Source organism: Stegostoma tigrinum, chromosome 1, assembly GCF_030684315.1.
Source record: "Stegostoma tigrinum isolate sSteTig4 chromosome 1, sSteTig4.hap1, whole genome shotgun sequence".
Taxonomy (NCBI): Eukaryota; Metazoa; Chordata; class Chondrichthyes; order Orectolobiformes; family Stegostomatidae; genus Stegostoma; species Stegostoma tigrinum.
In genome coordinates this window covers 186399898-186425069 of record NC_081354.1, presented here as the reverse complement: position 1 = coordinate 186425069, position 25172 = coordinate 186399898, and the positions used below count along the sequence as shown (strand labels likewise).

The 25172-nt window shown below is 46.1% G+C and overlaps 1 protein-coding gene across 5 annotated transcripts in view; it reads left to right on the top strand.

Moving 5' to 3' along the window:
* Positions 1-25172, top strand: part of dysf (dysferlin, limb girdle muscular dystrophy 2B (autosomal recessive)) — a 296195-nt gene that overhangs the window by 30015 nt on the left and 241008 nt on the right. For all 5 annotated transcript variants that reach the window (XM_059650606.1, XM_059650615.1, XM_059650610.1 and 2 more), the window contains exons 3-4: positions 2583-2674; positions 23674-23779. In XM_059650606.1, coding sequence (XP_059506589.1) covers positions 2583-2674; positions 23674-23779 — 198 coding nt within the window. The remainder of the gene's footprint in view (positions 1-2582; positions 2675-23673; positions 23780-25172) is intronic.

Below are 25172 nucleotides of genomic sequence, written 5' to 3'. Positions count from 1 at the left end.
AGAGATAGTAGGAACTGCAGATGCTGGAGAACCTGAGATAACAAGGTGTAGAGCTGGATGAACACAGCAGGCCAAGCAGCATCAGAGGAGCAGGAAGGCTGACGTTTCGGATCTAGACCCATCTTCAGAAAATTTTCTTTTTTCTGAAGAAGGGTCTAGGCCCGAAACGTCAGCCTTCCTGATCCTCTGATGCTGCTTGCCCTGCTGTGTTCATCCAGCTCTACACCTTGTTATCTCCAATTCTCAATCCATCCTAGAATGTAATCCCATTCAGTGCCCTCTAATTTTGTCTCCCAGCCTCCAGCCTGGGTCATTATTGAAAACCTCCTGAAAAATCCAAATACATCACATCCACTGATGGTCCTTTAGCAATGCAGCAAATGATATCCTCAAAAATACTATGACGAGTTTGTCAAACCTCAAGATCATTTCTTCAGATTATATGGAGATAATTGCTTTGAAACAGAGAAAATTCACTTTTTGATTTCCTTTGATTTGATTGATTTTTGTCGCATGTACCTCGGTCCAGTGAAAAGCTTTGTTTTGAGTGCTGAACAGGCAGATCATACCCTACATAGCACATTAGGGAATAGAACAGAGCGAGGAATGCAATGTTACTGCTGCAGAGAAGGTGCACAAAGAGTGAGGTCAACATTAGATTTAAAATTTGAGAGGTCCATTCAGAAGTTTAATAACAGTGGGGAAGAAGCTGTTCTTGAGTTTGATGGTCTGTGTGCTTAAACTTTTGTATCTTCTGCCTGACTGATGAAATTGAAAGAGATTACTGGGGTAGGAGGGGTCTTTGGTGATGTTTGCTGCCTTTCTGAGACAGTGAGAAGTATAGATGGAGTCAATGGATGGAAGGTTAGCTTGCATGATGGACTGGACTGTTGCCACGCAGGCTCATGGGGTTGTTAAGAAGACGTACGGTGTGTTAAGTTTTATTGGTGGAGGGATTGAGTTTTGGAGCCATGAGGTTATGCTGCATCTGTACAAAACTCTGATGCGGCCGCACTTGGAGTATTGCGTACAGTTCTGGTCATCGCATTATAAGAAGGATGTGGAAGCTTTGGAAAGGGTGCAGAGGAGATTTACTAGGATGTTGCCTGGTATGGAGGGAAGGTCTTATGAGGAAAGGTTGAGGGACTTGAGGCTGTTTTCGTTAGAGAGAAGAAGGTTAAGAAGTGACTTAAATAGAGACATACAAGATGATCAGAGGATGAGATAAGGTGAACAGTGAGAGCCTTTTTCCTTAGATGGTGATGGCTAGCATGAGGGGACAAATTAGTTTAAATTGAGGGCTGATAGGTATAGGACAGATGTCAGAAGTAGGTTCTTCACTCAGAGAGTAGTAAGGGCGTGGAATGCCCTGCCTGCAACAGTAGCAGACTCGTCAATGTTAAGGGCATTTAAATGGTCATTGGATAAACATATGGATGATAATGGGATAGTGTAGGTTAGATGGGCTTCAGATCGGTATGACAGGTCGGCGCACATCGAGGGCTGAAGGGCCTGCACTGCGCTGTAATGTTCTATGATCTATGTAGTTTCTTATGGTCCTGGGCAGAGCAGCTTCCGTACCAAGCTGTGCTGCATCCAGAAAGAATGCTTTCTACGGAGCGTCTATAAAAATTGAGAGGAGTCTTTATGGATGTGCCAAATTTCCTTAGCCCCCTGAGGAAGTAGAGACGCTGTTGATTAATGGATTTCTGGGATGGATGGTTTATCTGCTGTGGAAAAGTGAGAAGGGTCGAGTCTGTACCCATTGAGAAGAATGAGAAGTGATTGTATTGAAACGCGTAAGTCCCTGAGGGTGGATGCTGAGAGGATGTTTCCCTTTGTGGGAGAGACTAGAACTGGGGGAGGATGTTGAAAATTAAGGGCCACCCTTTTAGTCAGAGGTGAGGAGAATATTTTCTTTCAGAGTGTCTTGCTTATGTGGAATACTCTGCAGCAAGTGCTGGAGGCAGGGCCGTGGAATACTTTTAAGACAGGGGATTGATAAATTCTGAACTAACAAGTGAACTGAAGGGTGCAGGGACTTGGTGGAAATAATCCGATTACACATGATCTTTTTGACTGGGGGAGCAGGCTTGAAGGACCAAATGTCTGATTTGTGCTCTTAATTCGTAAATTTGTACGTTCTGTGCCCTAATCCAACATGGGTCTGGTGTCGACTTAGTGTAGCTTTGGTAGTACACACTCAGTGGGCCGAAGGGCCTCTTGTACTGAATGATTCTATGACATTCAAGATCTGAATTTGGCCGTTTGGAAGAAGGGTGAGCTTGCAGTGTCCTGGTCAATGTTTATCTGTCAACCACATCACTGAACAAAAAAGACTGTTGGATAGCTATATCGCTGCTTGTGGGATCTCACAAATTATATTTTGCACTTCTACATTCCAGCAGCCACTACACGAGTACTCCACTGGCTGAGAGGAACTTTGGAATGCAGTGGATCGGTGCTGTGGAAATGTATTTTCGTGCTAGTGCTTAGCTGTGTCGAATTGTGTGTGCTGCCTCTGTCTGGGATTCAATTGCATTAAACTCAGTGTTATTCTGTGCCGATCCTTTCACTCACAGGGTTTTGAATGGGATTTGAAAGGAACACCACTGGATGCAAGTTCGGAGATCCAAATCGTGGTGAAAGATCATGAAACGATGGGTAGAAACAGGTAGGAGGTGACCTGTGATTTATTCAACATGTTCCAGTGTGCTAAATGCACTGTGTATAATGTCTACCTTATAAGACAATGTGTTTTGAGCCCAGATGCATGGAGAATTAGCATAGCATAATAAAATCCTGCGATAGTCCCACTATACCACTATCATTGACACAGAGATAGTAGGAGTTGCCGACACTGGAGAATCTGAGATAACACGGTGTAGAGCTGGATGAACACAGCGGGCCAAGCAGCATCAGAGGAGCAGAAATGCTGCCTGGCCCGTTGTGTTCATCCAGCTTCACACCGTGTTATTCCAGTATCATCGACTCTGTTTCAAACACCTTATTGAGGAGTGCATTCCAAATCTCAACCACTTGAGCAAAATGCTTTTATCCTCATTTAGTTTAGCCAATCTGCACCTCTGTTTTTGACTGCATTAGAATAACAGACACTAACAGTACAGAAGGAGGCCATTCAACCCATTGCGTCCTTACTGGCTATTTTAACACTCGATCTACAATACGGTGCCTATTCTGAGATGTTCCATCACTTGCTGACAAAAAAGACACCTCTATAAAGCTGATCACAGCTAGACGTAGTATAGAAGGTGAAGGTCACAATGGGAAAAATGCGCTCACCGAGCAAAGCTAAATGGAACTAGAGCTGGTTAAAACCGTGCAGTGAGTTAATAACCCCTTATGCATTTCATATGATGTGTTTTTGTGACAATTTTAAGTTTATCACCCATTACCTTCCACCACTACCAGTGCAATGAAAACAAACTTTATTGACTAAAAGGATAAATATTAAAATACTAAAAATATGCTTAAACTGTTAAATTTATAAAACTCTGCTTAGATTATCTAAGACTATGCCTTCAGAAAATTCTACAACCTCCTACAGAACCCGCCTTCAGCACTCTCTCCGGCAGCCCTTTCCAGACCCCAACAACACTCAGAGTGAAGAAGTACATCCTCATCTCATTCCTAGCTCACTTGCTGACACATTGACGATCTGAACTTGCATCTCGACTTATGCTGTCTGAACTGTTTAATTGTTTCAATCACCTCGATCAGACGTTGTCAGGAGCAGATACCCATCTTCTTCGAGCAACACACAGAATTTAAGCCCCTCATCAATGGACGAACTTACTTAATGTTGGATAATGATAAGCTGCTTGTGGCATCAGAGCTGCAACAAGACACAGCATGTTGAAGCTGATGAGAATTTGTACAAGTTCAGGCAAATTAAGGACTGCTTGTATGGTTTGTCTCAAGCTGTCTGCTCAGCAGCTTTTCTGGGAGTCTTGCTTTGCTAAGGTTAACCGCGGTTGGAAATCCGATGTGCTTTGATTTGCTGCGCCTTCATCCTGTGACACCACATCAAACAGCCTCCAACACTTGAGTACCATCCTGCACACACTGTCATTCTCAAAATCACCCAGTCACTTGGCCAGCTGCAAACAATGGAAACAGCTCCGATTAAATAACATTGCCACTGAATCTGTCCCGAATTTTTCCTGTGTACAACATGACCCAGGGTTAATCTGTACATCTCTCAAAAGGTTCCTCTGCTTAGCCTGTTCCAAACATTAACCCACCTCCAGATTGTTTCATCTGTGATCTCTTCCCAATCAAGCATTGAATTGCAAGTATTTAATGGGGACAGTGTAGAGGGAACCTTAATCTGTGTCTAACCCCGTGCTGTCTCTGTCCTGGGAGTGTTTGGTGGGGACAGTGTAGAGGGAGCTTTACTCTGTACCTAACCTCAAGCTATCTCTGTCCTGGGAGTGTTGGATAGGTTCAGTACGGAAGGAGCTTTACTCTATATCTAACCCCGTGCTGTCCCTATCCTGGCAGTGTTTGAGGGGGGAGACTGTAGAGGGAGATTTACTCAGTATCTAACCCCGTGCTGTCCCTATCCTGGGAGTATTTGATGGGAACAGTGTAGATAGAGCTTTACTCTGTATCTAACCTCATGCTGTCCCTGTGCTGGGAGTGTTTGATGGGGTCAGTGTAGAGAGAGAGAGCTTTACCCTGTACCTAACCCCATGCTGTCCCTGTGCTGGGAGTGTTTGATGGGGACAGTGTAGAGAGAGCTTTCCCCTGTATCTAACCTCATGCTGTCCCTGTGCTGGGAGTGTTTGATGGTGTCAGTGTAGAGAGAGCTTTACTCTGTATCTAACCCCGTGCTGTCCCTGTGCTGGGAGTGTTTGATGGGGTCAGTGTAGAGAGAGCTTTACCCTGTATCTAACCCCATGCTGTCCCTGTGCTGGGAGTGTTTGATGGGGACAGTGTAAAGAGAGCTTTCCCCTGTATCTAACCTCATGCTGTCCCTGTGTTGGGAGTGTTTGACGTGGGAACAGTGTAGAGGGAGCTTTACTCTGTGTGTTGCCTGTCCCAGCTGGGTGTACTTTGGTGATTTGTTTCCAATCACTGGTTACTGGCTCCCATAGAAAATGTGTCAAAATACGCTGACGATTTAAGGGAGGTCCGAAACTGAGAAGATGCGGTTTTGTCAAAAGTAGTTGTTTAATTCATGGACGGTGCAATGAGTCAGCCCTTCCTGTTGTGCCTTTTCCAAGAGTTCTCAAACAGGAAGGGAAGTTCCTCTCAGATGAGGTTAATGACGAAACTCTGGGTTTGAACAAATGGATTCTGGCTTCTGATCTACGTGCTGGCCTATAAATTGTCTGCTGTTTATAAACACACTGTCAGGCCATGACTGCGGGAGAGAATGGTCAGCTTTTCCCTTATGAATACGAGGTCAAATGAAAAGAAAGCCTTAAATATTAAGCGAGATAACAAGGTATAGAGCTGGATGAACACAGCAGGCCAAACAGCATCAGAGTTCCATTCCTGCCTCTTTGATTTGTCTGTCTCCTCTCCACCTATCTTCTCCTCTATCCATCTTCGATCTGCCTCCCCCTCTCTCCCTACTGATTTCAGAACCCCTTCCCCTCCCCCATTTCTGATGAAGGGTCTAGGCCCGAAATGTCGGCCTTCCTGCTCCTAAGATGCTGCTTGGCCTGTTGTGTTCGTCTAGCTCTATACCTTATTATAGTAGGAACTGCAGATGCTGGAGAGTCTGAGATAACAAGGTGTGGAGCTGGATGAACACAGCAGGCCAAGCAGCATCAGATGAGCAGGAAGGCTGACGTTTCGCTGAAGAAGGGTCCAGACCCGGAACGTCAGCTTTCCTGCTCCTCTGATGCTGCTTGGCCTGCTGTGTTCATCCAACTCTACACCGTGTTATCTCAGATTCTCCATCATCTGCAGTTGTTACTTTCTCTCAAACATTAAGCAATGCTTCTTTCTCTCTTCCTCTCCTGAAGGCACAAATAAACCTTCAAAACAGAAAATAGGGTAGCAGGAAGCCATTCGGCCCTTTGAGACTGCATCGCCATTCAATATGGTCATAGGAAGGATGTTGTGAAACTTGAAAGAATTCAGGAAACATTTATGGGGATATTGTATGTGTTGGAGGGTTTGGGCTACTGGGAGAGGCTGAATAGGCTGGGCCTATTTTCCCTGGAGCATCGGCGGCTGAGGAGTTTAAATTGTTTGACCTGTTTGGTCCTAAAAAACCATATCTGCATCTTTCTTGAAAATTTTCAATGTATTTCCCGCAACAGTTTCTCCTGTAGCAGTGAATTCCATATTCCTTTGTTGTGAGAATCGGTAAAATACACTGAACAGAAGTCTATTCGGCCCATCACCTCTGTGCCAGGCTCTCTGTTGATGAGCTATCAGACTTGGTGATTTGTTTCCAATCACTGGTTACTGGCTCCCACAGAAAATGTGTCAAAATACGCTGGCAATTTAAGGGAGGTCCGAAACTGAGAGGATGCGGTTTTGTCAAAAGTAGTCTCTTCCTCTCGTGAAGGCACAAATAAACCTTCGAAACAGAAAATAGGCAGCAGGAAGCCATTCGGCCCTTTGAGACTGCTTTGCCATTCAATATGGTCATAGGAAGGATGTTGTGAAACTTGAAAGAATTCAGGAAACATTTATGAGGATATTGTATGTGCCAACCTCTCTGTTGATGAGCTATCAGACTAATTCAGCCTTCAATAGCTCCCTTGAGGCCTGTTTTGTTGAAAGAAGAATAAAGCCAGGTACCCGTTTGGTGGTGAGCCGTGACATAGGTGACATCGGGTAATGATATGGAATCAATTCAGGTGGAAATAGGGATGGAAAAAGGAAAGAAGAATTGGATGGAAAGTCTATAGACAGTTTCCTCACTGTAGGACAAAGTATACAGCAGGAAATGATGGAGACGTGTAAAGCGGAGGGCTACAATTGCCCTGGGTGATTTTAGCCAGCACATTAACTGGACAATTCAGATGGACAAGGATGACAAAATGATAGCGTTCATCAGGGGTTGCTTCTTAGAGTATTAATTCACACAGTCTACCAGGGAACAGGGTATTTTCGATCTGGTAATGGGAGGATTAGCGGGAGATCTGAAATCAGAACAGAAATTGCTGGACAAATTCAGTAGATCTGACAGCATCTGTGGAGTGTCACACAGTCACACAGACCGTTCGGTCCAACCATTCCATGCCAAACATGATCTCAAACTAAACTAGTCCCACCTGCCTTTACTTGGCCCATATGCTTCCAAACCTTTCCTAATCATGTACTTATCCAAATGTCTCTTAAACGTTGTAACTGTATCAGCATCCACCAGTTCCTCTGGCAGTTCTCCCATGCATGAACCACTCTCTGTGTAAACAAAAAATTGTCCCTCATTCCTTTTTAAAATCTTTTCCCTCTCACTTTAAATCAGAGCTAACGTTTTGAATCCAAATGTTCTAAAGAAGGGTCACGATATCGAAAAATTAACTCTCTCTCCTTTAATGCTGCCAGATCTGCTGAGTTCCTCCAGCAATTTCTGTTTTTAATCCTCAGCTTTTTGTTTTATTTTACTAAGAGACATGAGCCAAGTGCAGGCAGGTGGGATGAGCTGAGGTTGGGATTATGTTTGACGTGGACTGGTTGGGCCAAAGGGCTCTGTTTCCATGCAGAATGACTGGATGACATTATAAACGTCAGTCTCAAACTAGTCCTTTCAACTTAAATAAATGCAATTACAGAGGGTATGAGGAAAGAGTTGCTTGAAGCAGGCTGGGGAAATAGACTGAGGGGAAGGCCAGTGATGAGCAGTGATGGACGTACAAGCACATATTTCATAATTTTCAGCAAAAGTTTATTTTGGTCCAGAAGAAGTCAGATCTACCGTTGGCTAACAAGGAGACATCACACCTGGAATATTGAGTATAGGTGTGGTTTCCTCACCAAAGAACGGGTATACCTGCCATAGAGGAGGGAGAAGCGATGGCCTAGTGGTAGTATCGCGGGGCTATTAATCCAGAGACTGAGGTCATGTCTTGGGGATTCAGGTTCACATCCTGCCACGGCAGATGGTGGAATTTGAAATCACTAAATATCTAGAATTAAGAGTCTAATGATGACCATGAATCAATTGTCTGGAAAAACCCATTTGGTTAACTGGAAGCTGCCATCCTTACCTGGTCTGGCCTGCATGTGAGTCCAGACCCACAGCAATGTGTTTGACGCTTAAGCAGCCCTACAGACAGTTAGGGATGAGCAATAAATATTGGTCTAACCCTCAACCTGTGAATTAATAAAAAAAAAGGGGAGGGCGGGAAAGATTGGCTAAAGGTGACAAGGATGTAGAGGGAGGGATGGAGGATGGTGTGGAAGTAGAGGATCAACCATGATCATAAAGAATAGCAAGCAGGGCAGATGGTCCCAGTTCTATTTTCGAGGGCAGAAAATCTCTCGCTTTCAACATTTGCCACGTGAAAAAAAAATCCCTCCTCACGGTTCTCCCTCCACCCTGTGCCTCATGCCCTAAATCTGAAACCCCTGTCGCTGGTCTTTGTTTGTCCACACTTCGCAAATGTGGTTAAAAAATCCTGCAGCACTATGGTTGATTGTGACCTGCCTCTGAAATGGCCAAGCCAATCATTCAAATCAAGGGTAATTGGAATTGGCACCAATCTGGTCTTACAGGGGATATTCACATTCCAAGAAAGAATGGAGAATTTAAAAAGATCATCCTTGTGAATTCTGCAAGTATAATGTGGCTGCAGCACTACAAGAGGAAGTGGTGCAGTGGCAGGAGAGCTTCAAGCCCCAACATTGGTAGTGCGAGGTCAAATGTGAAACAGATAAGACTGGTTAAGGAAATCTATTTCCAAAGCACTTTTTCCCAACTCCAGGCCTTCCCAAAGCCACTTAAACACCAAGGAAACTACACTTTAACGTTTCACTTTTAAGAGCCATAGAATTACAGAGCGGTTAGCACTGAAACAGACTGCTTGTTCAACTTGTCCATGTCTACCAGATTTCCCAAATTAACCCATTTGCCAGCATTTGGCCCATATCTCTGTAAACCTTGATTACCAAGTGTGGAGCTGGATGAACACAGCAGGCCAAGCAGCACCTCAGGAGCACAGGCCAAGCAGCGACAGGGGGTCTGATGAAGGGTATAGGCCTAAAATGTCAGCTTTTGTGCTCCTGAGGTGCTGCTTGGCCTGTGCTCCTGAGGTGCTGCTTGGCCTGCTGTGTTCATCCAGCTCCACACTTGGTTATCTTGGATTCTCCAGCATCTGTCGTTCCAATTATCTCTGTAAACCTTTCCTATTCACATACCCATCCAGATGCCTTCTTAATGTTGTAATTGTACCAGCCTCCAACACTTCCTCTGGCAGCTCATTCCATACACGCACCACTCTCAGTTGCCCCTTGGGTCCCTTTTAAATCTTTCCCCTCTCACCTTAAACCTATACCCTCTAGTTTTGGAACCCCCTGTCCTGCAGGAAATGTCCATTCACCCGATCAATGCCCCTCCGGATTTTATATACCTCAATAAGGTTACAACCCGCCCTCCCACTCCCACTCTGCCTCCAATGTTCCAGGGAAAATATAGAATGCCTACAGTGTGGAAACAGGCCCTTTGGCCCAACAAGTCCACACCAAACCTCAAAGAATTCCCACCCAGACCCACCCCATCTACATATCCCTGAACACCACAGGCAATTCAGCATTACCAATCCACCCTAATCCATCTTTGGACTGTGGGAGAAACCCACACAGGCACAGAAAGACTATGCAAACTCCACACAGGCAATTGCCTGAAGCTGGAATTGAACCCAGGTCCCTGGCACTGTGAGGCAGCAGTGCTAACCACCGAGTTGCTGTGCCACGCCTTCTTTCAATCACATTGCAGCCTATTCAGCCTTTCCCAATAGCTCAAACCTTCCAACCCTGGCAACATGTTTGTAATTTTTTTTCTGAATCCTTTCAAGTTTAGCAACATCCTTCCTAAGGCAGGGAGACCAGAATTGAATGCAGTATTCCAAAACTGTTCCAAACTAATGTCCTATGTAGTCGCAGCATGGCCTCCCAACTCCTACACTTTGTCTGCAGCAAGTGGTTGGAAACAGAGGTGTGCTAATGATCAGATTGCCTGTTTTGGAGATGGTGCCTGGTACGTAAATATTGAGCAGGAGTAGCTCTGTCCTCCATTAACATGCTAGCACACTTCTCTGACAGTGAGGTCCTGACCATGTCCTCCCTACGCTCATCCTCCTGTGTACTAGGACTACACCCCAGCTTCCCATCCCCCTTCTGAGCTAGTTTAAATCCACCTGAATAGCACTAGCAAATTTCCCACCCAGGATATTAGTGCCCCTCTGGCTCAAGTGGAGACTGCCCTGTTTGTAGAGATCCCATCTTCCCCAGAATGAGCCCCAATTGTCCATGTACCTGAAGCTCTCCCTCCTGCACCATCCCTGCAGCCACGTGTTCAGGTGAACTTGGCCATCAGCCTCTACTTAGTGACTCTGTGATGTTGAGTATCCGTTTGTCTGCCTTGGGGTCATTTACCCAAAGATTGGAGGCCGAATGCCCTTGACCTTTGAAGTGCTCCCACACTGGGAGGGAACATCTCTGTCTGGCCATTGTTGTGAGGTGCCTGTTCATCCATTGTCACGGTGTCTGCATGGTGTCACCGATAGACCATGTCTCAGGGCATCCTTGCCTACAGGGTATGAGATAGCCAACGTTGGCCAAGTCACATGAGTATCTGCCGTGCACATGGTGGGTAGTGTTCCCGCGTGTGTTGGTAGTGTTCATGTCAATGATCTGGCATGTCTTGCAGAAGTTGCCATGACAGCGTTGTGTGAAGTTGTGGTCAATGTTGCCCTGAAGGCTGGGTAGTTTGCTTCGAACATTGGTCTGCGTAAGGCTTGGTGGTTGTTTGAAGGTGAGAAGCGGAGGTGTAGGGATAATCTTGGTGAGATGTTGTTCATCATCGATGATATGGTCAAGGCTGCGAAGAAAGTGTCATTTCTCTGCTCCCAGCAAGTACTGGACAATTGAAGGGTACTCTATCGATCATAACCCGCATCTGTCTTCTGAGGAGGCCGTTACAGTTTTTCGCTGTGGCACATCAGAACTGGTGATCGATGAGTTGAGCATCATATCCTGTTCCTTTGAGGGCATCCTTCAATACCTTCAAGTGTCTGTCTTGTTCCTCTTCGTCCAAACAGACCCAGTGTGTGCGTAGGTCTTGTCCGTAGGGGATGACGGTTTTAACATGTTTAGAGTGGAAGCTAGAGAAATGCAGCATCATGAGGTTATCTGTAGGTTTGTGGTAGAGTGAATGAATCTGTATTGCAGATGTCAACAGGGGAGGTGATGGCCTAGTGGTATTATTGCTGGACTGTTAATCTAGAGACCTGGATTAAAATTCTGGAGACCTGGCTCTGAATCCCACCACGACAGTTGGTGAAATTTGAATTCAATAAACAATCTAAGGCTGTAATCGTGGAACCATTATCAATTGTTGGGGGGAAAAAAACCTCATGTGGTTCACTAATGCCCTTTAGGAGAAGGAAACTGCCATCCTTACCTGGTCTGGCCTACATGTGACTCCCAACCCACTGCAATGCGGTTGACTCTTAACTGCCCCTTGGGCAATTCAGGATGGGCAATAAATGCTGACCCAGAAAGAGATGCCCATAATTCTGTGAAAGAATGTATGAAAAAATTTGTTGGAGAAACGTAAGTCTGAGCCAGGGTGTCAATGAAGTAATGTGCAATGATTTTGTGTAACAAAACAGGAAGCCTTGCAGACAAAGTTAAAACAAAGCTCTTCCTTCACACGATAGAGTTGTGCCATGAAACTGACATTTCCTGATCTTAACTCTACCTACCCCAGAAAAGTAGCAGGAAGTCTGCAGCATGTTGCCTTGATCAGTCATGCCCAACTCGGAGCTAACTCATGTCTGTGCACTGCTCTCTCTGTCTCTCGCTATGCTATTTCATCCCGGTTTTCTCCCTCCGTTATTGTTCCAGAAAATCCTGACTTGCTTCCTTTTGTCAGTAATCTTCAGGCAGATATTCCTGACCTGATGTTGCACCCACCTGATGTATGATTAATTATAGGTGGAAAAATAAATTCCCAGTTCTGGTCAATCACCTCTCCTGCATCTTCATTCATTCACAGGGTGAAGGCATCAGTGGCTAGGCCAGCATTTATTATCCATCCCAGTTAAGTGTTAGCCACGTTGCTGTGGGTCTGGAGTCACATGTAGTCCAGACCAGGTGAGGATGGCAGTTTCCTTCCCTAAAGGACATTAGTGAAACAGATGGGATATTCCCCCAACAATCATTTCATGGTCATCATGAGATTCTTAATTCAAGGCTTTTTCTTTGTTGAATTCAAATTTCAGCTTCTGGGATTCAAACCCAGGTCTTCACAACATTACTTGGATCTCTTGGATTAAGTGTCCAGCAATAGTGACAACAGATGCTCGCCTCCCGATAAAGGACAGTCTCTGGAATATGTCGTGCACTACCTGTACATCTACAGACACCTCTGTCAAAAGACTGTCGTGGTCAAGGGGACCCTAAAGCTTACAGCTTTGCCAGCCCAGCCCTCGACAAACTATGGCACTGAGTGTTTTAGAAAGCAGTCCTTGTGTACAGAACAGTTATGGTCACTACATTCCTCTCCTGAAGTGTGACCACACTGTCAACTAGTGACACATAAATAGTTAGAGAAATTCAACCAGCAATGCCTCAGTTGTATTCAATTGAACAAGTATTTGTGTCTTTCTTGAAGCCAATTTTACAAACCATTCATGCATAACTCCTGCAAAACCAATTTTGATGGAATGGTCATTCTGGTCCAGACAGTTTTCCCATATTATTTCCTTTTTACAGAACTTTCAAATGGCTAACATTCCAGCGAAGAGAAAGAATACATTACAAGACTCACTGCAGCTCTCCTTAAAGCACAATGGCATTGACATTAATGGCTGGAAGGAGCGTTCAGCAAATTATTCAAAGCGTTAATAATGAGTCCATTGGACCACATCATACTTTCAGTCACAACATTGTGACGATGAGGTAGGGTGGCAGCAGAGAAGGAGAGAAAGAGAAGCAAATCCTGTTCTCCAGATTCCCCTCAAAATAAAGAACGCTGAAGATCTGAAATAAATCCAAAAAGAAACTCAGCAGGTCTGGCAGCATCTGTGGAGAGAGAAATAGAGTTAACGTTTCGAGTCCGCTGTGACTATCTGTCAGAAGTGAAACTGTCTTCGAGGCTCTGTGGAAAAGAGCTGTAAACTCTGTTTCTCTCTGCAGATGCTGCCAGGTCTGCTGAGTTTCTCTAGTACTTTCTGTTTTTATTCTGGTTACTGCTGCATTGTGAGGACCCCCTGGCCCATGTGCCCAGAGGTCTCCAGGACACAAGTTCTGTTCTTCAAGTTAGGGAGAGGCCTGCGGCACAGAGAATCGACAGGATCATCAAATCGAGGGACAGCCAAAAACAGCAGGCCCATAGCTGCACAGTCTAACTGTGACCCGGCTGAAGTTATAAATAACTCGAGGCAACGCCCACCATCCAAATCCCTGGTCTAAGGTATATCCTTAATGTAGAACTGGAAGTGCGGCTTGCTCCCGACTATAGACTCCGGGCTCGGAAACACTGCAGCCGTCGGCTTGGCCTGTCACATTCCTTGCTATTTGCCAGGATCAGGGTCAGACTCTTGGCAACAGTCAACAGGTCATTTCCTGACTGCGAGCACTCAGCCTGATTTACTGGAAATACCGTGGGTGACTGCTACCAAACAGCTGGCAGAGGTCAGGCAGGAAAGGGCTGTACATAAACCAGGCCATTAATAGAGACCTGGCTCACAGTCAAAGGAACCAGCCCAGAGGCCACAGGGCTGTTACCTGTGGGAGAATGGTCCTGTACATATTGTACACTGATCCACTGCGAGTTCCTGTCCAACACAGATAGTTTTACACACATTATGTACAATACACATATAATACACATACAATGCCCCAGTAACGCTATAATATCACGAGCCATCAGAGTCCCATTGGGCTGTGTTCTCATTAGAGAGCGATGACTGGTGGTGAGTTTAGCCTGATGCATGGTGACTCTCAGTAAGGGGGTGAGAAAGTGGCATCTTCATAATGACCTCAGCCATGACAGGAATCAAACCCACACTGTTGTCATCATTCTGTGTCACAAACCAGCTGTCCAGCTAAAGTGAGTTAACCATCTGCCCTCATACAGGATCCATACACTCACAGTGTCTTTTTAATCAATCTGTTGACCATGCCTCTGGAACAGCTGGGACTTGAACCTGCCTCTCCTGGCTCAGAAGTAGGAACACAACCATTGCACCACAAGCAACATCCCCCCACCACCCCCCCCGCCACCCCCGCCACCCGCCCCCATAGCTGTGTGTTATTATATGTTGTACAGGGTCATTATTTTCAGTCACACACAATCTGTGCAGGTGTGTATTGTACACAGTAGTTACGAAGGAGTATTATACCCAGTAGCATACAGTACGTTATTGTATATGTTATTTTGTTAGTTTACATGGTATGGACTTAATTGGGTGGGTGAACAATCTTTCCTGATCTTTCGTTGCCCCTTGAGAAAGTGGGGGTGAGCTGCCCTCCTGAACCCCTGCAGTCCATGTGCTGTGGTTTGACTCACAATGCCCTTTGGGAAGGAATTTTGGGATTTTGACCCAGCGATAGTGAAGGAACAGTGATACTTACAGCTGGTGGTATTCCAATGTATCTGCTGCCCTTGTATCTTGGGTGCTGTTGAAGGAGACTTGGCGAATTTCTGCAGATCACCTCGTAGATCGTGTGCACTGCTGTTACTGTATGCCATTGGTGGGGGCGGTGGATGTCGAAGAGAACAGACAGGGTGCCAAACAAGTGGCTGCACTGTCTCAGATTGTATCAGAGATAATGGGAACTGCAGATGCTGGAGAATCTGAGAGAACAAAGTGTGGAGCTGGATGAATGCAGCAGGCCACACAGCATCTCAGGAACACAAAAGCTGATGTTTTGGGCCTAGACCCTTCATCAGAGAGGGGGATGGGGAAGAGGGTTCTGAAATAAATAGGGAGAAAGGGGGAGGCAGATCGAAGATGGATAGAGGAGAAGATAGGTGGAGAGGAGACAAGAGAGTTGCAGTCGGAGAGAGATCCCCTGAGGTTGGTCCGGAGGGAGGAGGGTAACTTCTTCAGTTTAGGCACCCCTGGAAGAAGCTTCGCAGTGAGGTTAAAATTGTATCAGAGATAATGGGAACTGCAGATGCTGGAGAATCTGAGATAAGAAGGTGTAGAGCTGGATGAACACAGCAGGCCAAGCAGCATCTTAGCTTTCCTACTCCTAAGTCGCAGCTTGGCCTGCTGTGTTCATCCACGCTACACATTGTTATCTAGGGTACGTTCAACTCTGCTTTTACAACACGAATCTGTAATTTGATTGGAGTTGACTCTTGGATTTATTCCACTGCTCTCCACTTTCATTTTTAGCTTTTCTTCTTCTGAGGACCAGCTTCATTTCAACCCTCTGAATACCCGCTCGAATTCCCACTCTGTTACCCCTCCAAGCTCATTTAAACCCTCCCCAATGGCACAGGCAAATTTCTTTGTGAGGATATTAATGGCATTTCTGTTAAAAGTTGGGCCTGAATTCCTTGTATAGGACCTGCCCCAGAACAGATCCAATACCCTGGAAATTTAAAGCCTTCATCCTGCACTATCTTCCAGCCGCATGTTCATTCCCTCACTTTTCCTCTTTCTCTACTCACTGGAGTGTAATATTGGGAACACTCCTGAGGTTACAGGGGTGCAAAGACGATTTACAAGGATGTTGCCAGATTTGGAGGGTTTGAGCTACAGGGAGAGACTGAATAGGATGGGGCTACTTTCCCTGGAGTGTCAGAGGCTGAGGCGTGACCTTATAGACGCTTGTAAAATCGTGAGGGACATGGATAGGGTAATTAGACAAGGTGTTTTCCCCAGGTTAAGGGAGTGCAAAACTAGAGGGTGTAGGTTTAAGGTGAGAGAGGAAAGATTTAGAAGGGACCTGAGGGGCAACATTTTCATGCAGAGGGTGGTGAGTGCATGGAATGAGCTGCCAGAGGAAGTGGTGGAGGCCGGTACAATTACAACAACTAAAAGGCATCTGGATGGGGATATGAATAGGAAGCGTTGACAGAGATATGGGCCAAATGCTGGCAATTGGGTCTGCTAGATCAGCTGAGCATATCTGGTCAGCATGGACCAGTTAGACTAAAGAGGCTGTTTCCGTATCATACAACCCTCAGAGGTTCTACTTTCCAGTCGGTTGCCTAGGTCCCGAATTTTGACTTTCGACAACACATTCCTCCTCTTACGCACTGCCCGGTGCCAATTTGGACCATGACCCCCTTCACACTCCACATGTAGCAATTTCCCACTGTCACTCTGTGACATTCTTGAATTAAAAATAAAGAACTGTAGATGCTGGAAATCTGAAACAAACACAGAAGTTGCCAGAGAAACTCAGTAGCATCTGCGGAGAGAGGAAGCAGAGTTAGCTTTTAGGGTCCGGTGACCCTTCCTCAGTACAGGAGCAGCTTTGTCACACCCAATGCCTAGATTGGTACTGTCTGCTCTGTCCAGCTTTGTTCTTTCTCTGACATTTCTACCGCAGGATAACACAACTGAGTGGCTTGCTGGCCCATTTCATGGGGCAGCTGTAACACAGCTGCATTGCTGTGGGTCTGGAGTCACTTTCCAAATGGATTTCATTCTCAGACTGTAACATGCCCTCAAATACTGCCCCCGACCTTTCCATTTGGATTAAGGGATTAAACATTGGGAATACTCAACCTGGTAGGCACTGTGTACCGAGAGAGATACAGAGTACCCAGCTGAATTGTTGTGTAAGGGGATTTCAACCCATAACCGCTCAATTCAGGTGTACTAGGGGGTCAGTTAGCTAGATGGCAGGTTTAGATACAGACCAATGCTCACAGCATGCGTTCAATTCCCACACTGCCTGAGGCTACCATGAAGAACTCTCATTCTTAACCTCTCTCCTTCACTGAGGTTTGGTGACCCTCTAAACAACCACCAGTCATATCTCTCTCTCTCTCTGTCATTCTGTCTCTAATGAGAGAGGTAAAAAGTCAAACGACACTTCATCCAGCTCTACACCTTGTTATTTCAGATTCTGCAGCATCTGCAGTTCCTACTGTCTCTGAAACAGGTTATAGCCCAACACGTTTATTTGAAACCACAAGTTTTTGGAGTGCAGCCCCTTTGTCAGATGAAGTGAAGTGAACACCCAGGCACAGATTTTATAATCGGAGAGATCAAAACATCATACAAATGGTGTGAGTGGTATGTCGACAGGATGAATGATAGGTTTCTGCAGGTGATTAAGAGCGTTAGATGGTGTGCGTAAAGTGTTAACAGCTGAATAAGAAGTGAAGTGTATAATCTGATTAATTGAGGCAGAGAGACAATTACAACGAATTAAAAATAAGGTGGTGCTGGAGACAAACACAATGACTGGAATAACATGATAACATAACATATGCCGACCTGTCATACCTATCTCAAGCCCAACTGACCGACACTATTCCATGTACGTCCATATGTAGATAAGAGTTGCATGCTGAGGGTCTAACCAAAGTAACAAATCATCCAAAACTGTGCAAATTAATGAAACTAAAGAGATAATGGGAACTGCAGTTGCTGGAGAATCCGAGATAACAAAGTGTGGAGCTGGATGAACACAGCCGGCCCAGCAGCATCTCAGGAGCACAAAAGCTGACGTTTCGGGCCGAGACCCTTTTTTAGGTCGAGGTCCGAAATGTCAGCTTTTGTGCTCCTGAGATGCTGCTTGGCCTGCTGTGTTCATCCAGCTCCACACTTTGTTATCTTAGAGAGATCATAACAGTTTATCAAGGCAATGGTGTTGAAACAGGACAGGAAGGAAAATTTTACAGAACAATATGGTGGGGTCGCATGAACTCGTGGTTAGGGAACTTGGCTATCAGTTTGCAGCTCTATGATTTGGTGGAAGTGCGGTGACTTTATGGGTGGCACTGTAGCTGAATACCTGGGCTTGATTCCACCCTCAGGTGACTGTCTGGAGTTTGCACGTTCTCCAAAAAAAAAAAATGTCTGTGTGTGTTTCCTCCAGATGCTCTGGTTTTCTCCCACAGCCCAAAGGTGTGCAGGTTAGGTGGATTGACCTTGTGAAATTGCCCTGTGGTATCCATGGATATGCAGGCTAAGTGGGCTAACCATGGGAAATGCAGGATGATAGGGGAGGGCTTGGGGCTGGGTGGGATGCTCTTTGAGGGCTGCTGTTGACTTGATGTGCTTGGGGACCGCTTTGCAGAGCACCGACGCTTGGTTCGCAATAAACAACTGCACCTCCCAGTCGCGAACCATTTCCACTCCCCCTCCCACTCCTCACACGACATGTCCGTCATGGGCCTCCTGCAGTGCCACAACGATGCCATCCAAAGGTTACTGGAACAGCAAATCATATTTCGCTTGGGAACACTGCAGTCCAATGGTATCAATGTGGATTTCATAAGCTTCAAAATCTTCCCTCCCCCGACTGCGTCCCAAAAACAGCCCAGCTCGTCCCTGCCTCCCTCACCTGTCCTTTCTCCCACCTATTCCCTCCTCCCACCTCAATCCCCACCTCCATCTCCTACCTACTAACCTCATCCCACCCCCTTGACCTGTCCATCCTCCCTGGACTAACCTATCCCCTCCCTAATTCCCCACCTACTCTCACCTTTACTGGCTCCATCCCCGCCTCTTTGACCAGTCTGTCTCCTCTCTACCTATCTTCTCATCTATCCATCTTCTATCCGCCTCCCCCTCTCTCCCTATTTATTTCAGAACCTCCTTCCACTCCCCCATTTCTGAAGGAAGGCCTCGGCCCGAAGCATCAGCTTTCCTGCTCCTCTGATGCTGCTTGGCCTGCTGTGTTCATCCAGCTCTCCACCTTGTTATCTCTGATGGGCTGAATGGCCTGTTTCCACACTGTAAGGATTCTATAGCTTACCTTTACTATTACAAAATATATATAGAAGCACTTAATAGCACAGACTTCCTCATTTCATGATACAATGAAAAATATATGATTTATAGATCCTAATGTCACTTCAGAATTTGGATTTCAAGCTGGTGGCATATGGGCTTTGGTCACATTTATAAAGTGTTTAAAGACAAATTCTGAAAGTCATTTCTGGAGTTGTGACTTCATCCAATATGTGCTCGAGAACAAACTCCTGAAGTGTGAATGGAAGACTTGAGGTTTTTGATCGACAGTGTAAACATGTAAGGTCCGAACGTGCTAACAGTGCAGAATAATCAGGGGTCGATTTTAACTTTGAGAGACAGAAATATTTTCAGGAAGATTGATTGGACACCTCACCACAGTGAGAAACACAATACAGTTTTGTTAATAGATAACAGAGTGTGGAGCTGGAGGAACGCAGCAGGCCAGGCAGCATGAAGAGCAGGAAAGTTGACATTTTGAGTCGGGGACCTTTTTCAGAAATACTGGCTTTTTTTTTACTTACTCCTGGAATGTGGGCATTGCTGACTGGCCAGTATTTTATTGTCTGTCCCTCGTTGCCCTTGAGATGATGGTAGTGAACTCCCTCTTTGAACTGCTACAGTCTACAGGTCTTCTTAGAAAGGAGCAGTGGACAGTGCAGAGAACATAGAACATAGAACATTACAGCACAGTACAGGCCCTTCGGCCATCGATGTTTTGCCGCCCTGTCATACCTATCTCAAGCCCAACTGACCGACACTATTCCATGTACGTCCATATGCTTATCCAATGACGACTTAAATGTACCTAAAGTTGGCGAATCTATTACCGTTGCAGGCAAAGCGTTCCATTCCCTTACTGCTGTCTGAGTAAAGAAACTACCTCTGACATCTGTCCTATATCTTTCACCCTTCAATTTAAAGCTATGCCCCCTCGTGCTCGCCGTCACCATCCTAGGAAAAAGGCTCTCCCTATCCACCCTCTCTAACGCTCTGATTATTTTATATGTTTCAATTAAGTCACCTCTCAACCTTCTTCTCTCTAATGAAAACAGCCACAAGTCCCTCAGCCTTTCCTCGTAAGACCTTCCCTCCATACCAGGCAACATCCTAGTAAATCTCCTCTGCACCCTTTCCAAATCTTCCACATCCTTCTTATAATGCGGTGACCAGAACTATGCGCAATACTCCCAAGTGTGGCCGCACCAGAGTTTTGTACAGCTGCAGCATAACCTCTTGGTTCTGGAACTCGATCCTTCTATTAATAAAAGCTAAAACACTGTATGCCTTCTTAACAGCCCTGTCAACCTGGGTGGCAACTTTCAAGGATCTGTGTACATGGACACCAAGATCTCTCTGCTCATCTACACTACTAAGAATCTTACCATTAGCCCAGTACTTTGCCTTCCGGTTACTCTTCCCAAAGTGCATCACCTCACACTTGTCTGCATTAAACTCCATTTGCCACCTCTCAGCCCAGTTCTGCAGCTTATCTATGTCTCTTGGCAACCTACAGCATCCTTCGTCACTATCCACAACTCCACCGACCTTCGTGTCGTCTGCAAATTTACTAACCCATCCTTCTACGCCCTTTTCCAGGTCATTTATAAAAATGACAAACAGCAGTGGACCCAACACCGACCCTTGCGGTACACCACTAGTAACTGGTCTCCAGGATGAATATTTCCCATCAATTACCACCCTCTGTCTTCTTTCAGCAAGCCAATTTCCAATCCAAACTGCAATATCTCCCACAATCCCATTCCTCCGCATTTTGTACAATAGTCTATTGTGGGGAACCTTATCGAACGCCTTGCTGAAATCCATATACACCACATCAACCGGTTTACTCTCATCTACCTGTTTTGTCACCTTCTCAAAGAACTCAATAAGGTTTATGAGGCACGACCTTCCCTTCACAAAACCATGCTGACTAAAGCGCAGTTACCTCGCTAAAAATATTTAACAGATATTCCAGATCAGGAGTGTGAATCTGCAGAGTACTAAAAGACTGAGAAAGTCTAAGCTGTCAGTTTCATGAATATCGTTGGAATGAGACTTCTTAACTCACAGGACAGAACTCGGGAGAAGCGGTCGATTCAATTCTGAGGATAATTTCTGTATCTTGGAAGCACTGTGAAATGATGACATTGGGGATTAGGCAAGATTTAATTTTGCCATGTGTTTTAAAATATTTCACACTGTGTTTGATATTTATATAACCCTGGTTTGTGTTTTTTTTTGCTATTGTATAATAAACTTCTGTTTAATTGTTAAAGTAACTCTGCAGCCCTGTGCAACTCTGGTTCAATGAATGATCACCATGTTACGTTTACAAGTGTATGATCGATGAGTCAGAAACTGATATCCATTTCAAGCCCACAGACTCCCACAGCTACTTAGAATACACCTCCTCCCACCCACCCTCCTGCAAAAATTCCATCCCCTATTCCCAATTCCTCCGCCTCCGCCACATCTGCTCCCAGGATGAGGCATTCCACTCCTGCACATCCCAGATATTCAAGTTCTTCAAGGACCGCAAATTCCCCCCCACAGTGGTCGAGAACGCCCTTGACCGCGTCTCCTGCATTTTTCGCAACACATCCCTCACACCCCGCCCCCGCTACAACCGCTCAAAGAGGATCCCCCTCGTCCTCACATACCACCCCACCAACATCCGGATACAACGCGCCATCCTCCGACACTTCCGCCATCTACAATCTGACCCCACCACCCAAGCCATTTTTTCATCCCCACCCTTGTCTGCCTTCCAGAGAGACCACTCTCTCTGTGACTCCCTTGTTCGCTCCATACTTCCCTCCAACCCCACCACACCCGGCACCTTCCCCTGCAACTGCAGGAAGTACTACACTTGCCCCCACACCTCCTCCCTCACCCCTATCCCAGGCCTCAAGGTGACTTTCCATAGTAAGCAGATGTTCATCTGCACATCTGCCAATGTGGTATACTGCATCCACTGTACCCGGTGTGGCTTCCTCTCCATTGGGGAAACCAAGCGGAGGCTTGGGGACCGCTTTGCAGAGCACCTCCGCTTGGTTCGTAATAAACAACTGCACCTCCCAGTCCCAAACCATTTCCACTCCCCCTCCCATTCTTTAGATGACATGTCCATCATGGGCCTCCTGCACTGCCACAATGATGCCATCCGAAGGTTGCAGGAACAGCAACTCATATTCCGCTTGGGAATCCTGCAGCCTAATGGTATCAATGTGGACTTCACCAGCTTCAAAATCTCCCCTCCCCCCACCGCATCCCAAAACCAGCCCAGTTCGTCCCCTCCCCCCACTGCACCACACAACCAGGCCAGTTCTTCCCCTCCACCCATTGCATCCCAAAACCAGTCCAACCTGTCTCTGCCTCCCTAACCTGTTCTTCCTCTCACCCATCCCTTCCTCCCACCCCAAGCTGCATCCCCAGCTACCTACTAACCTCATCCCACCTCCTTGACCTGTCCGTCTTCCCTGGACTGACCTATCCCCTCCCTACCTCTGCACCTGTACTCTCCTCTTCGCCTGTCTTCTTTTCTCTCCATCTTCGGTCCGCCTCCCCCTCTCTCCCTATTTATTCCAGAACCCTCACCCCATCCCCCTCTCTGATGCAGGGTCTGGGCCCGAAACGTCAGCTTTTGTGCTCCTGAGATGCTGCTTGGCCTGCTGTGTTCATCCAGCTCCACACTTTATTATCTTGGATTCTCCAGCATCTGCAGTTCCCATTATCACAGATTTAATGCTGGGTTCTGACTTGTCCAGCAGTAACAACCAGGCTCATAACAAAATGTTTCCGGAGGCCTTTCACACAGCAAAGTACAGATTGAAGACTGACACCACGCACTTGCAACCAAATGTACTGCTGGAAGAGTGAATTTTCAGTTCAGATGTTAAATTGAGGTTTAGCTGCATCTGGTCTCCCACAAGGATGTGAAGCAGAGCTTGAAGGAGACATGAGAATCTCACCCCTGGTGCCCTGATCAATATTGATTCCTTAACTGACATCAGTGGAACACATTTAGGGTGGCATGGTGGCTCAGTGGTTAACACTGCTGCCTCTCAGCTCCAGGGACCCAGATTCGATTCCACCCTCAGGTGACTGTCTGTGTAGAGTTTGCACGTTCTCTCTGTGTCTGCGTGGGTTTTCTCCAGGTGCTGTAATCACCCCCCACAGTCCAAAGATGTGGAGGGTAGGTGGATTGATCATGCTAAATTGCCCGTAGTGTTCAGGGGTCTGTAGATTAGGTGGGTCTGGGTGTAATGCTCCAAGGGGCGGTGTGAACTTGTTGGGCCGAAGAGCCTATTTTCACACTGTATTTACTGATTACTATCACATTGTTATTTGTGGGAATTCATTGTGCATAAACTGGCTTTGGATTTGGAATGGCCAGAGGTCAGAAAGGCACTATTTAAATGCAAAACCTTCTTTCAAGCACGACACAAATTTCTGTCCCGGTTTAAGCCGCTCCTGATGGTTTCTCCTGCAATAACCGCTCGATGGTTTCAAATTTGAATTCTCATTCACACATGTGACTTATTCTGCCCTGTTTCTTAATTCACAGGTTTCTGGGGGAGGTACGAGCCTCCCTGAGGGATGTCCTCAGCTCCCCGAACCTTATGGCCAAGTACAGCCTGGCTTTGCTGGACACAAAGAAACAGAACACTGGGGTAAGAGAGTCAACAGATTTTACCTGACACTGTGCTGTCCCCCCAGCTCCCTGTGTTACTGACTGTATCTGTACTGATGTTAATCCCTTTCCCTCACACTGTCACTCAGTAACCCCTCTGCCCCAGCGTCCTGTGTTACTGACTGTATCCCTACTGATGTTAATCCCTCTCCCTCACACTGTCACTCAGTAACCCCTCTCCCCCAGCTCCCTGTGTTACTGACTGTATCTGTACTGATGTTAATCCCTCTCTCTCACACTGTCACTCAGTAACCCCTCTCCCCCAGCGCCCTGTGTTACTGACTGTATCTGTACTGATGTTAATCCCTCTCTCTCACACTGTCACTCAGTAATACCTCTCCCCCAGCTCCCTGTGTTACTGACTGTATCCCTACTGATGTTAATCCCTCTCCCTCACACTGTCACTCAGTAACCCCTCTCCCCCAGCGTTCTGTGTTACTGACTGTATCTCTGCCGATGTTAATCCAGTTCCCTCACACTGTCACTCAGTAACCCCTCTCCCTGCTCCCTGTGTTACTTACTATATCTCCACTCATGTTAATCCCTCTCCCTCACACTGTCACTCATTAACCCCTCACCCCCAGCGCCCTGTGTTACTGACTGTATCTGTACTGATGTTAATCCCTCTCCCTCACTGTCACTCAGTAACCCCTCTCCCCCAGCGCACTGTGTTACTGATTGTTACTGATAGTAATGCAGCTTATTATAAGTGTGCCGATGACAGAGAGAGGGAGACAATGATGCATCCCAATGATGTACTTTTCTTTCAAGAGCATCATTGCAGTAAAACAGCTTAAGCATACCACCAAAACGCTATTGAATATTATTATACTGTTGTTATTTCAAGGATTACTCACTCAGCTGCGGTAGTTTTTGGGGAACATCTGTTGTTGGAGAGGTTTAGAGCATAAGAGAAGATCATGAAGGGAATTGCAAAATCTAGGACCTAGTGACTGAAGGCTCAACTACTAGTGTTGGAGCCATGAGGTTGCTGAAGAGGAGGGATTAGGAGGATTGTAGGTGTCCTGAAGTGTTCTCTGGGGCTTTCCTGAGGTGACGTTGTTTGACTTTGTGAGAGCTTCTAATTGAATTTCACACTTCAGTTGTAATGTAAAGGAGTTTGATGTACTGTCCAATTGATTTAGCGAAATGTTGAATGGGACATTGTGGCTTTAACAGGCCTGGCTCAGCCTGATGCTGGAGTTGGTAGGAGGGGGTGTGGTGTGGTAGTGGAAGAGAAGTGGGTTCAGTGACTGGGATTGATACCCCCCCCAACCTGGTTCCCATTTGCGACTGTGCAATCTATGATTCAGCAAGAACAGAAAGCAGCAGCTGTGTGAGTCAGGGAACAGGAATGCCTGCATAATGCGAAA